Here is a 17,882-nt window from a genome sequence, read left to right on the forward strand (position 1 = left end):
ACAGACAATTCCCTGGGCTCCATGAGCAGTGGGAAGAGCATAAAATAGACACTGAAGAACTACAGCTTGAGACTCTCCCCAGGGAGTGAAGAAATGTTTATCCAGTAAGAGGGGATCAGATTGTCAGGGCAAACTGAGTCTTTTAGACTGTTCAGCCTAGCAATTGATGATGGCTTTCTTTGCTGTGTGTAATGTACTGCCATCTTCAATATGTGTGGGAATGCTGCGAGAAGATACAGGACACTAAACTGGGAGGAGTGGTAGATATGCTGGAGGGTAGGGATAGGATACAAAGGGACCTAGTCAAATTAGAGGATTGGGCCAAAAGAAACCTGATGAGGTTCAACAAGGACAAGTGCAGAGTCCTACACTTAGGACGGAAGAATCCCATGCACTGTTACAGACTAGGGACCTAGTGGCTAGGAAGCAGTTCTGCAGAAAAGGATCTAGGGGTTACAGTGGATGAGAAGCTGGATATGAGTCAGCAGTGTGCCCTTGTTGCCAAGAAGGCTAATGGCATTTTGAGTTGTTGTCAAGGCTACTTCCCCACTCTGAACTTTAGGGTACAGATGTGGGGCCCTGCATGAAAACTTCTAAGCTTAACTATCAGCTTAGATCTGGTCCTCTGCCACCACTCCCAGTGTGCTAATTCCCTTCCTTGGGTAGCCTTGAGAGACTCTTCACCAATTCCCTGGTGAATACAGATCCAAACCCCTTGGATCTAAAACAAGGAGAAATTAACCATCCCCCCTCCTTTCTCCCACCAACTCTTGGTGGATCAAGATCCAACCCCTTTGGATCTAAAAACAAGGAAAAATCAATCAGGTTCTTAAAAAGAAGGCTTTTAATTAAAGAAAAAAGTAAAAATAATCTCTGTAAAATCAGGATGGGAAATAACTTTACAGGGTAATCAAACTTCTTAAAGAGCCCAGAGGACCCCCCTCTAGCCTTAGGTTCAAAGTTACAGCAAACAGAGGTAAACACCCTAGTAAAAGGTACATTTACAAGTTGAGAAAACAAAGATAAAACGAACACGCCTTGCCTGGCTGTTTACTTACAAGTTTGAAATATGAGAGACTTGTTTAGAAAGATTTGAAGAGCCTGGATTGATATCTGGTCCCTCTTAGTCCCAAGAGCGAACAAACACCAAAACAAAGAGTACAAACAAAAGCCTCCCCCCCCCAAGATTTGAAAGTATCTTGTCCCCTTATTGGTCCTTTGGGTCAGGTGTCAGCCAGGTTACCTGAGCTTCTTAACTCTTTACAGGTAAAAGGATTTTGGAGTCTCTGGCCAGGAGGGATTTTATAGTATTGTACACAGGAGGGCTGTTACCCTTCCCTTTATAGTTATGACAGTTGTATAAGTAGGGGCATTGCCAGCAGACCATGGGAAGTGATCGTTCCCCTCTATTCAACATTGGTGAGACCTTATCTGGAGTACTGTGTCCAGTTTTGGGACCCACACTACAAGAAGGATGTGGAAAAATTGGAAAGAGTCCAGCAGAGGGCAACAAAAATGATTAGGGGGCTGGAGCACATGACTTATGAGGAGAGGCTGAGGGAACTGGGATTGTTTAGTCTGCAGAAGAGAAGAATGAGGGGGGATTTGATAGCTGCTTTCAACTACCTGAAACGGGGTTCCAAAGAGGATGGATCTAGACCGTTCTCAGTGGTACCTGATGACGGAACAAGGAGTAATGGTCTCAAGTTGCAGTGGGGGAGGTTTAAGTTGGATATTAGGAAAAACTTATTCACTAGGAGGGTGGTGAAGCACTTGAATGGGTTACCTAGGGAGGTGGTGGAATCTCCTTCCTTAGAGGTTTTTAAGGTCAGGCTTGACAAAGCCCTGGCTGGGATGATTTAGTTGGAAATTGGTCCTGCTTTGAGCAAGGGGTTGGACTAGATGTCCTCCTGAGGTCCCTTACAACCCTGATATTCTATGACAAGTTTCAGAGTAACAGCCGTGTTAGTCTGTATCCGCAAAAAGAAGAACAGGAGTACTTGTGGCACCTTAGAGACTAACAAATTTATTAGAGCATAAGCTTTCGTGGACTACAGCCCACTTCTTCTATATGCATCCGAAGAAGTGGGCTGTAGTCCACGAAAGCTTATGCTCTAATAAATTTGTTAGTCTCTAAGGTGCCACAAGTACTCCTGTTCTTCTTTTTGCTGATATTCTATGATTCTATAACCAAAAACCATTTTGAATTGATCGTAGCAACATACCTGCATACCTCCCATGCAGTTATGATATCCAGTCTGTTAACCTCAGAAAAGTCAGTTCCGTCCTGTTGAGGCTAAATTATGTGATCCTGAATTCATGCAAGCCAGGGGCCTGGAAAAAGCCTTTTTTCTCTCAAGATATTAGAGTCAAAGGTATTTGCTAATATCGCTTTTTGAGGTTTAAGGTGAATATATATCTTGCAGCTCCCAACTGTTCTAATAATTCATCTACTCTGTGCATCAGGTAAGCATCATATTTCAATATTGTGTTGATCTCTCAGAAATAAGTGCAGAAATGAGTTGTTTCATCCTGTGTCAGAACTAGTACAATAGGACTTCTGCACTCACTGAGTGATTCTTTCACCACTCCCAGGGTCAGAATGACCTGGAGTTCATCTCACATGGTATCCCACATTTTATGAGTGAATATCTACAGAGTTTGCCTAATGTGTTGCCCTGGGGCCATTTCAGTATAGTGTTATTTTATATAGGTGTGCCCTGCTAGGGTGAGAATAAAGCAGTAAAGGAATGAAACTATTGCTACATCTGGATTTTGCTTGCTTCACAGTTACTTGCAACCCCGGGGTACAGTTTGGGAGTTGTGGAAACTGCTGCACCCCTATAACCACCCAGATGGGCTGGCCCTCATTCACACTGCTTTGCTGGTGATTTACATCTTGAGGCCCTGTTATCACCCAACACGACAGGAGATGGCACCACACACCCAAAGTGAGAACTTACCCAAGCCACCAAAGTACAAACAGCAGACAACATCCAACTTCCCATCTCCCCAGGCTCACACTCCGCACTAGAGTATAAACCCAAAATTATACTGCTTTGAACTGCACAGGTATTTGTACACTGTATGCTCTTTAAAAGATTCCGCCCTCCCCTGGATGTCTGAAGGATATGCAACAAATCATGAATGGTGTAGAGAATGTGGATACAAAAGTCTTGTTTACTCCTTCTTAAAACACAAGAACTGAGGGTAACCAGATGAAATTAATAGGAAGATGGTTTAAAACAAACATGAAAAAGGAAGTAGTACACACAACAAACAGTCAACCTGTGGAACTCATTGCCTTTCCCAATTCCAATATATCTTTTTTAAAATAGGTAAATGAGTTCTGCATGCAGTATTCAAGATGTGGATATAGAGGCAATATGATATGTTCTGTCTTATTATCTATCCTTTTCCTAATGGTTCCCAATATTAGGTTAACTTTTTTGATTCCTGCTGCACACAGAGTGGATGTTTTCAGAGAACTATCCACAATTACTCTTTCTTGAGTAGTAACAACCTATTTAGATCACATAATGTTATACGCATACTTGAGATTCTGCGCATTGTTATATATTTCTCAACACTGAATTTTCTCTGCCATTTTGTTGCCCATGTATCCATTTTTGTGGGATCCCACTTTCCTGAGAAGCTTCCTGGGATGCTGCTTTGACACTACAGGGTTATGTGATCATGTCACCTGGTACTGGATACCATCTTGATCTTCTGGTACTTTTCTACTGGGAAAGGATGAGGGGTAAAACTAGGAAACAAAGAATTCCCACCATATATAAATCCAATTTCTGCCTTTGAGTTAATCTGGGTTCTTCTCAACTGCCTCCCCACACAAGAAAGCAGACTGCTGAAAACACCTGAAGAAACAAAGTAACTAACCTAGGGGGCGGGTAGGGGCTGAGACCAGGTGAGCAAGATCTAGGTTGTGAAAGGAATACCTGGAGATTTAAGCTGCAAGCAGTGCAGTTTACCTTCAAGAACACGGCAACCTGCATAAAACCACATTTAGAATGAGAACTTACTACTATTTAGCTTAGTCAGCATGTTGTATTTTATTTGCTCAATAATCTGCTTTGTTCTGCTTGCTATCCCTTATAATCAGTTAAAATCTACGTTTTGTAGTTAAAAAAAAGCTTGTGTTTTGTTTTCTAAAACCAAGTTCGTGCAATTCATAACTTAGGGGAGTGGGGAGTTGTGTATATCTTGTTCCACATTGAGGGATGGGGCAAATGTCATGAGCTAGCATTGTCTAGATCTCAAGGCAGTGCAAGACAATATAATTCTGGGTTTGCACTCCAGAGGGTGTCTACACTTGAGCTTGAGGCAATCCCTGAGATGAATCTTTCCACACAGAGCTGATTGCAGACTCAGTATGATTCTACAGCTGGGTGTGTCCCGACCTGTGAGTGTGCTAGAAAAGGCTGAAGGGCTGTGTGCAGCAGCGAGGGAGCCCAGGCTGATGGAATGTGTGGGCTCAGTGGGGTCCCAGAAGATCAGGTGTCACCCAGGAAAGGGAGGGAGACCCATCACAGAGGCCTCAGTGCATCACGGGACCCACTTCACATAAAGCCCAGTTTGAAATAAACTTTGTCATATGTTTGGCTTCTTTTTTTTGCTGGGACCTCCAATGTTGTCCTCACTTCAGTTTGTTTTGTGTGCTTTTCTCCCTTTGTCACAAAACAATCCATTTAGTCTGTAAGCCGTTTCTCATTGTAAGCATGTTGCTGATAATGAGTTTAAGTTTAAGTATTTGGGGGGAAAACCATACAATGATGTCTGATGTGTCACAATTGCTAAGAGAGCACTGTGCAGGGCTAATGTAGCCCTGTCCTTCAGGGGCAAACTGCAGTCTGAAATGGCCACTTATTATGGGCAAGGGGGTTGGACTGCAGCCCTCATACCTCCTTGCGGTCCTGTACCAGAACCTCCGTCTGAGAGTTAGCCAGGCAGGAGCTCCCAGCTCCTCTTGTTCTTTCCAGCACTGCTGTTCAAGGTAGCCCTTTCTAACTATCAGGCATCCAGGTCCATCTCCTACCAGAGATGGAGAGAGACTCAGCTCCTACTGTCCCTGCAACCTGGCCCTGATTGGCTGCCTCCAACCCTTCAATTGGCTCCCTGGCACAACCCTCTCCCAGGGCTGTACTTAACCCCTTTTTCACCAGTGCGGGGCAACAGTACCATCACAGAGTGGAAGGGACCTCCAAAGGTCATCAAGTTCAGTCCCCTGCACTTATGGCAGGACCAAGTACCAACTTGACTATCCCTGACAAGTATTTGTCTAACCTGCTCTTAAAATCTCCAGAGATGGAGATTATACAGCCTCCCTAGGCAATTTATTCCAATGCCTAACCACCTTGACAGTTAGGAAGTTTTTCCTAATGTCCAACCAAAACCTCCCTTTTGAAAACTGTAATTATGTCCCCTCTCACTCTTCTCTTCTCCAGACTAAACAAACCCAATTATTTCAATCTTCCCTCATAGGTCATGTTTTCTAGACCTTTAATCATTGTTGTTACTCTTCTCTGGACTTTCTCCAGTTTGTCCACATCTTTCCTGAAATGTGGTGCCCAGAACTGGACACAATACTCCAGCTGAGGCCTAATTAGCGCAGAGTAGAGCAGAAGAATTACTTATCATGTCTTGCTTACAACACTCCTACTAACACATCCCAGAATGACGTTTGCTTTTTTTGCAAAAGCATTACACTCTTGACTCGAATTTAGCCTGTGATCCACTATGACCCCATGGTTCCCTTTCTGCAGTACTCCTTTCTAGGCAGTCATTTCCCATTCCGTATATGTGCAATTAACTATTCTTTCCAAAGTGGTGTACTTTTCATTTGTCCTTATTGAATTTCATCTTATTTACCTCAGACCATTTCTCCAGTTTCTCCAGATCATTTTGAATTTTCATCCTATCCTCCAAAGCTCTTGCAACCCCTCCCAGTTTGGTATCATCTGCCAACTTTATAAGTGTACTCTCTATGCCATGATATAAATTGTTGATGAAGATTGTGAACAGAACTGGACCCAGAACTGATTCCTGCGGAACTCCACTTATTATGCCCTTCCAGCATGACTGTGAAACATTGATATACACTCTCTGGGAATACTTATCCAACCTGGTATGCAACCACCTTATAGTAGCTCCATTTAGGTTATATTTCCATAGTTTCTTAATGAGAAGCTAATGTGAGACTACAATACCCACCCGCTGAAGTGAAGAAACAGATTGACAGAGCTAGAAGAGTACCCAGATGTCACCTACTACAGTACAGGACTACAGGACTTTTCAAAGATGATAGCTAATGGCTCAGATATCTCCTTAGTTAGCTCCTTGAGTATTCTAGGATTCATTTAATCAGGCCCTGGTCACTTGAAGACATCTAACTTGTCTAAGTAAATTCTAAATTGTTCTTTCCTTATTTTAGCTTCAGAATCTACCCCATTTTCACTGACATTTACTATGTCAGGCATTCAGTCGCCACCAACTTTCTTGGTGAAAACCAGAACAAAGAACTCATTAAGCACCTCTGTCATTTCCACATTTTCGGCTATTGTTTTTCCCTCTTTGTTGAGTAATGAACCTACCCTGTCCTTCGTATTCCACTTGCTTCAAATGTATTTGTAGAATATTTTATTGTTCCCCTTTATGTCTTTATCTAGTTTGATCTTGTTTGTGCCTTGGCCTTTCTAATTTTGCCCCTACGTACTTGTGTTGTATGTTTATATTCATCCTTCATAATTAGACCTAGTTTCCACTTTTTGTAGGACTTTTTATTTTTAGATCATTGAAGATCTCCTGATTAAGCCAAGGTGATCTCTTGTCATACCTCCTATCTTTCCTATGTAGTGGAATAGTTTGCTCTCATGCCCTTAATAAGGTCTCTTTGAAAAACTGTCAGCTGTCTTCAATTGTTTTTCCTTTCAGACTTGCTTTCCATGAGATCTTACTTACCAACTTCCTGAGTTTGCTAAAGTCTGCCTTCTTGAAATCCATTGTCTTTGTTTTGCTGTTCTTCCTTGTACCATTCCTTAGAATTATGAACTCTATCATTTCATGGTCATTTTCATCCAAGCTGCCTTCCACTCTCAAATTCTCAACCAGTACCTTCCTCTTTCTCAAAATCAAATTTAGAATAACCTCTCTCCTAGTAGCTTTTTCCATCTTCTAGAATAAAAAAAAAATCTCCAGTACATTCCCAGAACTTGTTGGGATAATCTGTACCCTGCTCTGCTATTTTTCCAACAGCTATCAGAGTAGTTGAAGTTCCCCAACACCACCAACTCCTGTGCTTTGGATGATTTTGTTAGTTGTTTAAAAAAAGCCTCATCCACCTCTTCTTTCTGGTTAGCTGGTCTGTAGTAGACCCCTACCATGACATCTCCCTTGTTTTTACCCCTTTTATCCTTATCCAGAGACTTTCAACAAGTCTGTCTCCTATTTCTATCTCAACCTCAGTCCAAGGGTATACATTTTTTATATAAAAGGCAACACCTTCCCCCTTTTTTTTCTGAGCAAGCTGTATCCTTCTATATGGACATTCCAATCATGCATATTATCCCAGGTTTCTGTGATACCAACTGTGTCATAGTTGTCTTCATTTACTAGCACTATGAATTCTTCCTGCTTATTCCCCATACTTCTTGCATTAGCTTGTAAATTTTCCCTGTGCTAAGAGGGAGGTTTATCACTGTTTTTGTAACTTTAAAGTTTTGCCTAGAGGATAAATCCTCTGTGTTTTTAAGTCTTTTGTTATTCTGTAAAGTACTTACCATCCTGATTTTACAGAGGTGATTCTTTTACATTTTCTTTAATTAAAATTCTTCTTTTAAGAACCCGATTGGTTTTTCATTGTTCTTAAGATCCAAGGGTTTGGGTCTGTGTTCACTTGTACCAATTGGTGAGGATATTATTCTCAAGCCTCCCCAGGAAAGGGGGGTGCAGGGCTTGGGGGAATATTTTGGGGGAATATGGACTCCAAGTGGTCCTTTCCCTGATTCTTTTTCTAAATCACTTGGTGGTGGCAGCATACTGTTCAAGGTGGAATGTGTGCCTTGGGAAAGTTTTTAACCTAAGCTGGTTAAAATAAGCATAGGAGGTCTTCCATGCGGGTCCCCACATCTGTACCCAGTTATTTCGGGTTTTTCCAAGTTGTGGGGGACCTGTTATGTTTAAAAGGGTCAGAAATTAGGAATGCTCCTCTGCCAACCTGGTTAACACATCATATGTGGACCTTCTGCTTTAGCTCATCACCATCTATCTAGGTGAAAGGTCTCAGATAAACATATGGTAACTTTGCCTTATCTCAACATACAGGATGTGGCCTGCAGGTCCCTTGTGTTACAGCCAAGCTACTTTAACATAAACCTGTTATAACCTATTATAATAAAACAAATAATCAAAACCATAAGGCAATAAGAAATCCATAAGAAAAGATATATGGGCAAGCAAGCAGGTGAGACATATAGGCTACAGCTGGGCTGTGGCAGAAAGAGAAGACGCACCCCAGCTCTCTCTCGGTGCAGCAGCTTGGGGCCAGGGAGGGGCACTGGGCTGGGGGAGGGGTGCTTTTCCCATCCTGCATGAACTTTGGTAGCCTGCTGCATAGTAACACAGCTTAGAAGGAACTTAGTTGGTTACCCCTAGTTTTTGTCTCATGAGAAGTGGTGAATAACACTTCCTTATTCAAATTTTCCACACCAGTTATGATTTTATAGATCTCTATCATATCCCCCCTTAGTCGTTTCCTTTCCAAGCTGAAAAGTCCCAGTCTTATTAATCTCTCCTCATACAGAAGCCGTTCCATACCCGTAATCATTTCTATTGTCCTTCTATGTACCTCCCTTAATGATGCCCATGTCCAGCTGGGCTCTCTCTGCCCTGGGGCTGGGCTGGGAGCTGCTCCAACCTGATAAGGAAGCTGCCTGCAGATAGGAGGCAGAACCAGGGGAGCATGGGCTGCCATGGGTTAATGACCCAAAGTCTCCCTCCACCTGCAGTAACTAGACACAGCCAGATCCCCTTTTCCAGTTGAAAACCGGGTACCTGGCAACTTTAAATGGCACCTGAACACAGAAACCAAAACCAGGTCTGGCTTCTGCCAGAAAGAGCAGCTGAACATGCTAGGGGGTGGGGGGAGCTGGCGCAGTGGAAGGGCAGAGCCCCTCCCCCCCACACACACAAATGTAATGTGGGGTACTGTGTGGGAGAAGAGTGTGGGCAGCCCCAGGCTGAGGGTTATCCCTGTTTTTGTAATTTTGAAGTTTTGCCTAGAGGGGAATCCTCTGTGGTTTGAATCTGACTGACTCTGATGTTACAGAGGTGCTTCTTTTACTTTTGTCTTTATAATCAAGTTCTGCTTTTAAGATCCTCATTGTTTTTAGTGCCCTAAAAACCCAAGGGTCTGGTCTGTGCTCAACTTGTTTGCCTATCTGGTTGGTAGATTATTCAGGAACTACAAGTGGTCCTTTTCCTGAATCTATGTCTAACTCACTTGATACTAATCCAAGGGCAAGGAAGGATTTGTGCCTTGGGAAAGTTTTTAACAAAAGCTGGTAGAAATAAGCTTAGGGGGTCTTTCGTGCAGGTCCCCACATCTGTATCTCAGAGTTCAGAGTCGGAAGGGAACCCTGACAGGGCCCACAAGCTGTATGATGCACAGTCTCATCTGCCTGCCTCACAGCCCTTCTCCCAGCCCTCAGCTGCTTCCCTCTCCGATCCTGACTGGCCTGTTGGCCCCAGCGCTGCCTCCTCATTGCACTCACTGCAGGCTCCTTGTCAGGCTGCCGCAGCTTTTATCACAGCCCCATAGAAGATGGAGCCCAACTGGGCATGGGGAGGTGATCCAGTGAGTGATGGGGAGGGGAGAAAAAGAGTGAGCATCAGTGGCAGGGAGTTGGGGCAAGAGGTGGAGAAGGGAGTGTGACATAGAGGCAAGAGCTGGAGCGGGGCTGTGTCTTGGGGGAATAGATGCAGAAGTAGTTGTGGCCTTGAGGGAAGTTGTGTACCACCGGCATTGCCTTGCGGGGGAAGCGGGGGAAGAGGCAGGGACCCAGGGGTCATGGTGGCTAGTTCTCTGAAAACATCCACTCAATGGGCATCGACTGTCAAAAAAGTAAACAGAATGTTAGGAATCACTAGCAATGGGATAGATAATACCACAGACAATATCATATTACCTCTATATACATCCATGGGATGCCCACATCTTGAATACTGAGTGCAGATGAGGTTGCCCCATCTCAAAAAAATATATTGGAATTGGAAAAAGTTAAAAAGGGCAAAAAAAGGATTAGGGGTATGGAACGGCTTCCGTATGAGGCGAGTATGGGACTTTTCAGCTTGGAAAAGAGACTATTAAGGGTGTGTGTGTGTGATAGAGGTCTATAAAACCATAACTGGTGTAGAAAAAGAAAATAAGGAAGTGGTATTTAATCCTTCTCATAACACAAGGACTAGGGGTTACCAAATGAAATGAATAGGCAACAGTTTAAAACAAGCAAAAGGAAGCATTTCTTCACACAATACACAGCCAAGCTGTGGAACTCCTTGCCAGAGGATGTTGTGAAGGTCCATCAATAGCCAAGGTGGGAAGGGATAGTGTGTCTTTACCAGCAGCTGGAAATGGGTGACAGGGAATGGATCATTTGATTACCTGTTCTGTTCATTCCCTCTGGGGCACCTGTCACTGGCCACCGTTGGCAGACAGGACACTGGGCTAGATGGATCCTTGGTCCGGCCCAGTATGGCCATTCTTATGTTCTTATATTCCCAGAGGTCCAGTTATCAGTAATTAGAAGGGTGGCAAACCAATGAGTTCTACACTGCCCGATTTTGCAGTTTGTCACATTGACACAGCACCGTAAGGTCAGGAAAGGGTTTAATGTCTCTCTGACTGTCCAATCAGTGATTCACAGAAGAGAACACAACACCATGTCACCAGCCAGCTCTGCACAGAGCTCGGTCTGAGAGCCAGAGCACCAGGAGAAAACTTTAAGTCCCTTTATGAGTAAAGAGCCGGAGCAGCCTGTCCCGGATCTGTTTGGTCCTCACCCCATAGATGATGGGGTTGAGCATGGGGGGCACCAGGAGGTACACGTTGGCAATGAGAACGTGGAAATGCAGGGGCACATTGTGGCCATACCGGTGCGTGAGGGAGGAGAAGAGACCTGGGATGTAAAAGGATAAGATGGCACAGAGGTGGGAGCTGCAGGTCCCCAAAGCCTTGAGCCGGGCGTCCTTTGTGGGGAGGCTGAAGATGGCCTTGAGGATATGAGTGTAGGACACAGCAATAAAAATCATATCCAGACCCCTCACACAGAATACCACAAAGAGGCCGTAGTAACTACTGACACGGGTGTCGGCGCAGGCCAGATTCACCACGGCTATGTGCTCGCAGTGGGTGTGGGGGATGATGTTGGTTCTGCAATATGGCCATTGCCTCACCAGAAAGGGATAAGGCAGTATGAGGATGCCGCCGCGAAACACCACAGCCAGGCCAATCTTGGCAACCATGGAGTTTGTCAGGATGGTGGAATGTCTCAGGGGATGGCAAATGGCCACGTAGCGATCAAAAGCCATAGCCACAAAGATCCCTGACTCTATCAATAAGAAGCAGTGAATGAAGTACAGCTGGGAGAGGCAGGCACTGAAATCAATCTCCCTGGAATTGAACCAGTAGATGCTCAGTGTTTTGGGCAGGGTGGATGTAGTCAGGACCAGGTCAGTGACGGCCAGCATGCAGAGGAAATAGTACATGGGCCCATGGAGGCTTGGTTCTGTCTTCACGATGAACAGGATGATGAAGTTCCCCAAGACAGCTATGGTGTACATGGCACAAAAGGGGATGGAGATCCAGACATGGGCCGCCTCCAGGCCAGGAATACCCACTAGGATGAAGGTGGAGGGGTTGGTGAAGTCAGTTTTGTTGGAATCTGACATGTAGTAGGGAAGAAGTTGTTCAACTCTGAGGCGTTCCCAGGGTCCAGTGTGATGGTCGCAGTACAAAAGCCTGGATGGAGAGACAATGTTAATATGAGCCACTACATACACTACTGGATACTTTTCTCATGGGTGAAGCTGCTTGGTTGCTCTCCATACACATTTTAACTTTTCAGAGAAATTAATTATGAACAACTGACCCTACTAATGCCAATTCCATATTTGATGGTCCTCCATGCAGCAATTATTTCTACACATCATGGTCTGGGAAATCTTAATAGGCACCAGCAGGAAACACACATGAGGATACTGTAAAAAGCAATAGAGGGTCCTGTGGCACCTTTAAGACTAACAGAAGTATTGGGAGCATAAGCTTTAGTGGGTAAGAACCTCACTTCTTCAGATGCAAGAAGTGAGGTTCTTACCCATGAAAGCTTATGCTTCCAATACTTCTGTTAGTCTTAAAGGTGCCACAGGACCCTCTGTTGCTTTTTACAGATTCAGACTAACATGGCTACCCCCCTGATACTTGACATGTGGATACTGGTTATCCCTCATTGTTCCTTAATGCAATGAAAGCCAGGCTAGAAAGTCCATGCTATTCCCCCAGGCACCTGGTTGCTCAAAATTGGAAAGTGTAAAAAAACACGCACAAAAAACAAAGCTTTGCCAGTCCATGTGCCAGGGGGAAACATTACAACTAGAACCATCTCAGGGGAAAGACCTGGGGGTCATCAATAGCTGTTCCATGGAAACACCTGCTGATTCACAGTAGTGGCCAAAACAAAAATAATGTTCAGATGCCTAAGGAATGGGGTGGAGAGCAACCTGCTCTGGAAACGCTCTCAGTTGTGGTCACCCAGTCTCTATAAAGGATATAGCAGATAGAAAGGGGATTTCTGAGACAGGCTATGAGAATTGGGGAGGCTGCCATATGCGGACAGAATGAAAAGTCTGGGACTGTTTAGTTTAGAGAAGCCACAAATAAGGGGGCATATGATAGAGGAGAACAAAATAACAGAATGGAACTGATTACATTAAAATGGACAAACAGAGAACAGTTCCCAACCAGTAATATCTATAGATAATTACTGCTTCAAAAGGGCTAATTCCTCAACAATGACAAATTATCCATAAAACTGATTGGGAGGAAAAAATATTGAGGAAAATGGAAAGGAAAATTGGGAGTTCTTTAAGAAGAGTTTATCGATAGCTAACAAGCCACAATTTCACAGTCAAGAAAGTGAAGATCTCATATCAGATGAGCTGATGGAATACTTTCTAGTCCATTAGCAGTCAAGGAGGATGTTAAGCAGCATCTACAGTAGAACCTGAGGGTTGCGAACACCAGAAACATAAACTTTTAAAAATTAAAGGGAATTTTTTTAAAAACGATTTGACAAGGTTAGGAAAAAATGTAAAATCTGGCATGGGATTAGTTAACAAAAAGTCTAGTAATATAATGAATGTGAGTCACCAAGCGGGTTTATGGAAACAGTCTTTCCAAATAAGTTTTCATCCTTTAATGACTGTACACATTTGGTTGACCAAGAGGACTGTGTATATACGATAGCCTTCAATGACTCTGAGGCATTTGATGTAGTCAGAGAAAACATTCAGATCAAAACACTATCTAATATCAGTAGAGGACATGTAAAATACACTAAAAATTGGCTAAGTGAAAGATCGCAAGAAGCAGTTGTTTATGGGGCATTACAGGGAATGGGGGTGTTTTTAGTGCAGTTCTGCAGGGATCAGTTCTAGGCCCCATGCTATTTAATAGTTTCATCAATGATATGGAAGCAAATAGAAAATCATTGCAGATAAAATAACGGAGGACCCAAAATTGGCAGAGTGGTTACAATGAGGCCACCAGGGCAGACACAAATGTTTTAATACAGTCAAATGCAAACTTATCTCGGAATAGGGAATGCAGGCCCAACCCACAGACTCGATCACTGTATTATGGAATTGAGGGACCCTGAAAAGGATTTAGGGGTCACTGTGGACAACCAACTCATCGTAGTGGTGAGCTGGAGCAGGGGAAGGATTTTACCTCTGCATATGGCATTGGTGAAACCGACTGCATCCAGTTCTGGGGTCCACATTTCAAAATTTGAAAATTTGGAGTACATGCAGAAAAGAGCCACAAAAAGGATTGGAGGCTGCAGAAAATGGCGACCAGTGACGGACATAAAGAGCTTCATCTCTTTATCTTATCAAAAGTACAATCAAATGGAGAAAAGAAATCACATTGGGGAAGAAAGCTACTAGAGCCTCCCTGGAATAGTACTTGGGGTGTGCTACAGACTGCCGGGATCCAATTTGGATATGAATAGAGACCTCTTTAATGTTTTTAATGAAGTAAATACTAATGGGAATTGTGCGATCATGGGAGACTTTAACTTCCCAGATATAGTCTGGAAGACAAGTGCTAGTAATAATAATAGGGCTCAGATTTTCCTGGATGCGATAGCTGATGGATTCCTTCACCAAGTGTTTTCTGAACCAACAAGAGGGGATGCCATTTTAGATTTGGTTTTGGTGAGTAGTGAGGACCTCATAGAAGAAATGACTGTAGGGGACAACCTTGGTTAGAGCGATCATGAGCTAATTCAGTTCAAACTAAATGGAAGGATAAGCAAAAATAGATCTGTGACTAGGGTTTTTGATTTCAAAAGGGCTAACTTTAAAAAAATAAGGAAATTAGTTAGGGAAGTGGAATGGACTGAAGAAGTGAATGAAAAGGTGGAGGAAGCCTGTAATTACTTCAAGTCAAAGGTGCAGAAACTACCAGAGACCTGCATCCCAAGAAAGGAGAAAAAATTCATAGGCAGGAGTTGTAGACCAAGCTGAATGAGCAAGCAGCTCAGAGAGGTGATTAAGAAAAAGCAGAAAGCCTACAAGGAGTGGAAGATGGAAGGGATTAGCAAGGAAAGCTACCTTATTGAGTTCAGAACATGTAGGGATAAAGTGAGAAAGGCCAAAAGCCATGTAGAGTTGGACCTTGCAAAGGGAATTAAAACCAATAGTAAAAGGTTCTATAGCCATATAAATAAGAAGAAAACAAAGAAGTGGGACTACTAAACACTGAGGATGGAGTGGAGGTTAACGATAATCTAGGCATGGCCCAATATCTATACAAATACTTTGCCTCAGTCTTTAATGAGGCTAATGAGGAGCTTAGGGATAATGGTAGGATGACAAATGGGAATGAGGATACAAAGGTAGATATTACCACATCTGAGGTAGAAGCCAAACTTGAACATCTTAATGGGACTAAATCGGGAGACCCAGATAATCTTCATTCAAAAAATATTAAAGGAACTGGCACATGAAATTGCAAGCCCATTAGCAAGAATTGTTAATGAATCTGTAAACTCAGGGGTTGTACCGTATGACTGGAGAATTGCTAACATAGTTCCTATTTTTAAGAAAGGGGGGAAAAGGGATCTTGGTAAAAACAGGCCTGTTAGTTTGACATCTGTAGTATGCAAGGTCTTGGGAAAAATTTTGAAGGAGAAAGCAGTTAAGGACATTGAGTTCAATGGTAATTGGGACAAAATACAACATGGTTTTACAAAAGGTAGTTGTGCCAAACCAATCTGATGTCCTTCTTTGAGAAGGTAACAGATTTTTTAGACAAAGAAAACACAGTGGATCTAATTTATCTTGATTTCAGAAAGTCATTTGATACAGTTCTACATGGGGAATTATTAGCTAAATTGGAAAAGATGGGGATCAACATGAAAATTGAAAGATGGATAAGGAACTCATTAAAGGGGAGACTACAACAGGTTAACTGTCAGGCTGGAAGGAGTTAACTAGTGGAGTTCCTCAGGGGTCGGTTTTGGGACCAATCTTCTTTAATCTTTTTATTACTGACCTTAGCTCAAAAAGTGAGAATGTGCTAATAAAGTTTGTGGATGACACAAAGCTGGGAGGTATTGCCAATACAGAGAAGGACCAGGATATCATACAGGAAGATATGGATGACCTTGTAAACTGTAGTAATAGGATGAAATTTAATAGTAAAAGTGCAATGTCATGCATTTAGGGATTAATAACAAAAAAAATTGTTATAAACTGGGGACACATCACTTGGAAGTAACAGAGGAGAAGGACCTCGGACTATTGGTTGATCACAGGATGACTATGAGCTGCCAATGTGCTATGGCCATGAAAAAAGCTAATGTGGTCTTGGGATGCATCCGGTGAGGTATTTCCAGTAGAGATGAGGAGGTGTAAGTACTGTTATACAAAGCACTGGTGAGACCTCATCTGGAATGCTGTGTGCAGTTCTGGTCTCCCATGTTTAAGAAGGATGAACTCAAACTGGAACAGATACAGAGAAGGGCTGTATCCAAGGAATGGAAAACCTGTCTTAAGAACAGAGACTCAAAGAGCTTGGTTTGTTTAGCCTAACCAAAAGAAGGCTGAGGGGAGATATGATTGCTCTCTATAAATATATCAGAGGGATAAATTCCAGGGAGAGAGAGGAATTATTTAAGCTCAGTACCAATGTGGACACAAGAGCAAATGGATATAAACTGGCCATCAGGAAGTTTAGACTTGAAATTAGATGAAGGTTTCTAACCATCAGAGGAGTGAAGATCTGGAACAGCCTTCCAAGGGGAGCATTGGCGACAAAAAACATATCTGGCTTCAAGACTAAGCGTGATAAGTTTATGGAGGGGATGGTATGATGGGATAGCCTAATTTTGGCAATTAATTGGTCTTTGACTACTAGCAGTAAATATGCCCAGTGGCCTGTGATGGGATGTTAGATGAGGTGGGATCTGATTTTCTACAGAGAATTCTCTCCTGGGTGTCTGGCTGGTGAGTCTTGCCCACATGCTCAGGGTTTAGCTGATCGTCATATTTTGGGTCGGGAAGGAATTTGCCTCCAGGGTAGATTGGCAGAGGCCCTGGGGGTTTTTCGCCTTCCTCTGCAGTGTGGGGCACGGGTCACTTGCTGGAGGATTCTCTGCACCTTGAAGTCTTTAAACCATGATTTGAGGACTTCAATAGCTCAGACATAGGTTAGTGGTTTGTTACCGGAGTCGGTGGGTGAGATTCTGTGGCCTGCATTGTGCAGGAGGTCAGACTGTATGATAATAATGGTCCCTTCTGACCTTAAAGTCTATGATTTTATGGAGAATTTCATGGGGAGAAAAGCATGGGTAATAATGGGCTCTGTAATATAGCAGAGAAAGGCAGAGCTAAGCCCAAGCCAGATACATTTCAGCTGGAAATAAGGGCCAAATGTTTAGCACTGCGCGTGATTAACCTTTGGAACAAACTGCAAAGGGAAATGGTGGATTCTCCAAGTCCCCAGGTCTGCAGATCCAGACTGGATGCTTTTCTGGAAGATCTGCTTGAGAGCCTGTCTACACTTAAGTATCAGAGGGGTGGCCATGTTAGTCTGGATCTGTAAAAGCAGCAAAGAGTCCTGTGGCACCTTATAGACTAACAGACGTATTGGAGCATGAGCTTTCGTGGGTGAATACCCACTTCGTCGGATGCATGTAGTGACTTCGATGCCAACTCTGCTCACATATCTACACCAGTGACACCATCACAGGATCTAACCAGATTAGCCACATCATTGCTAGTTCATTCACCTGCATAGCTTAGTGGTTCCAGCATTAGCCTGCTAAACCCAGGGTTGTGAGTTCAATCCTGGAGGGGACCAGTTAGAGGTCTGGGGCAAAAATCAGTACTTGGTCCTGCTAGTGAAGGTAGGGGGCTGGACTTGATGACATTTTGGGGTCTCTTCCAGTTCTATGAAATAGGTATATCTCCATATATTATATTAATATACACGATCATGTGCCATCAATGCCCCTCTGCTATGTACATCGGCCAAACTGGATAGTCCCTACATAAAAGGATAAATGGACATAAGTCAAATATTAGGA

At 43.3% G+C, this 17,882-nt stretch overlaps 1 protein-coding gene across 1 annotated transcript; it reads right to left on the minus strand.

Annotated features, from left to right (window-relative positions):
• Positions 1–11,013: 11,013 nt before the first annotated feature.
• On the minus strand, positions 11,014–12,857 carry LOC101941456 (olfactory receptor 52R1-like). Its single transcript, XM_005312537.2, has 2 exons — positions 12,848–12,857; positions 11,014–11,993 (listed from the first exon to the last, which is right to left on the minus strand). Exon 2 carries the CDS (start codon positions 11,959–11,961, stop codon positions 11,014–11,016), a length of 948 nt encoding a protein of 315 aa, XP_005312594.2. The 5' UTR covers positions 11,962–11,993; positions 12,848–12,857.
• Between the last annotated feature and the right edge of the window lie 5,025 nt (positions 12,858–17,882).

The sequence above is a fragment of the Chrysemys picta genome, chromosome 1 (genome assembly GCF_011386835.1).
Source record: "Chrysemys picta bellii isolate R12L10 chromosome 1, ASM1138683v2, whole genome shotgun sequence".
Classification (NCBI taxonomy): Eukaryota; Metazoa; Chordata; order Testudines; family Emydidae; genus Chrysemys; species Chrysemys picta.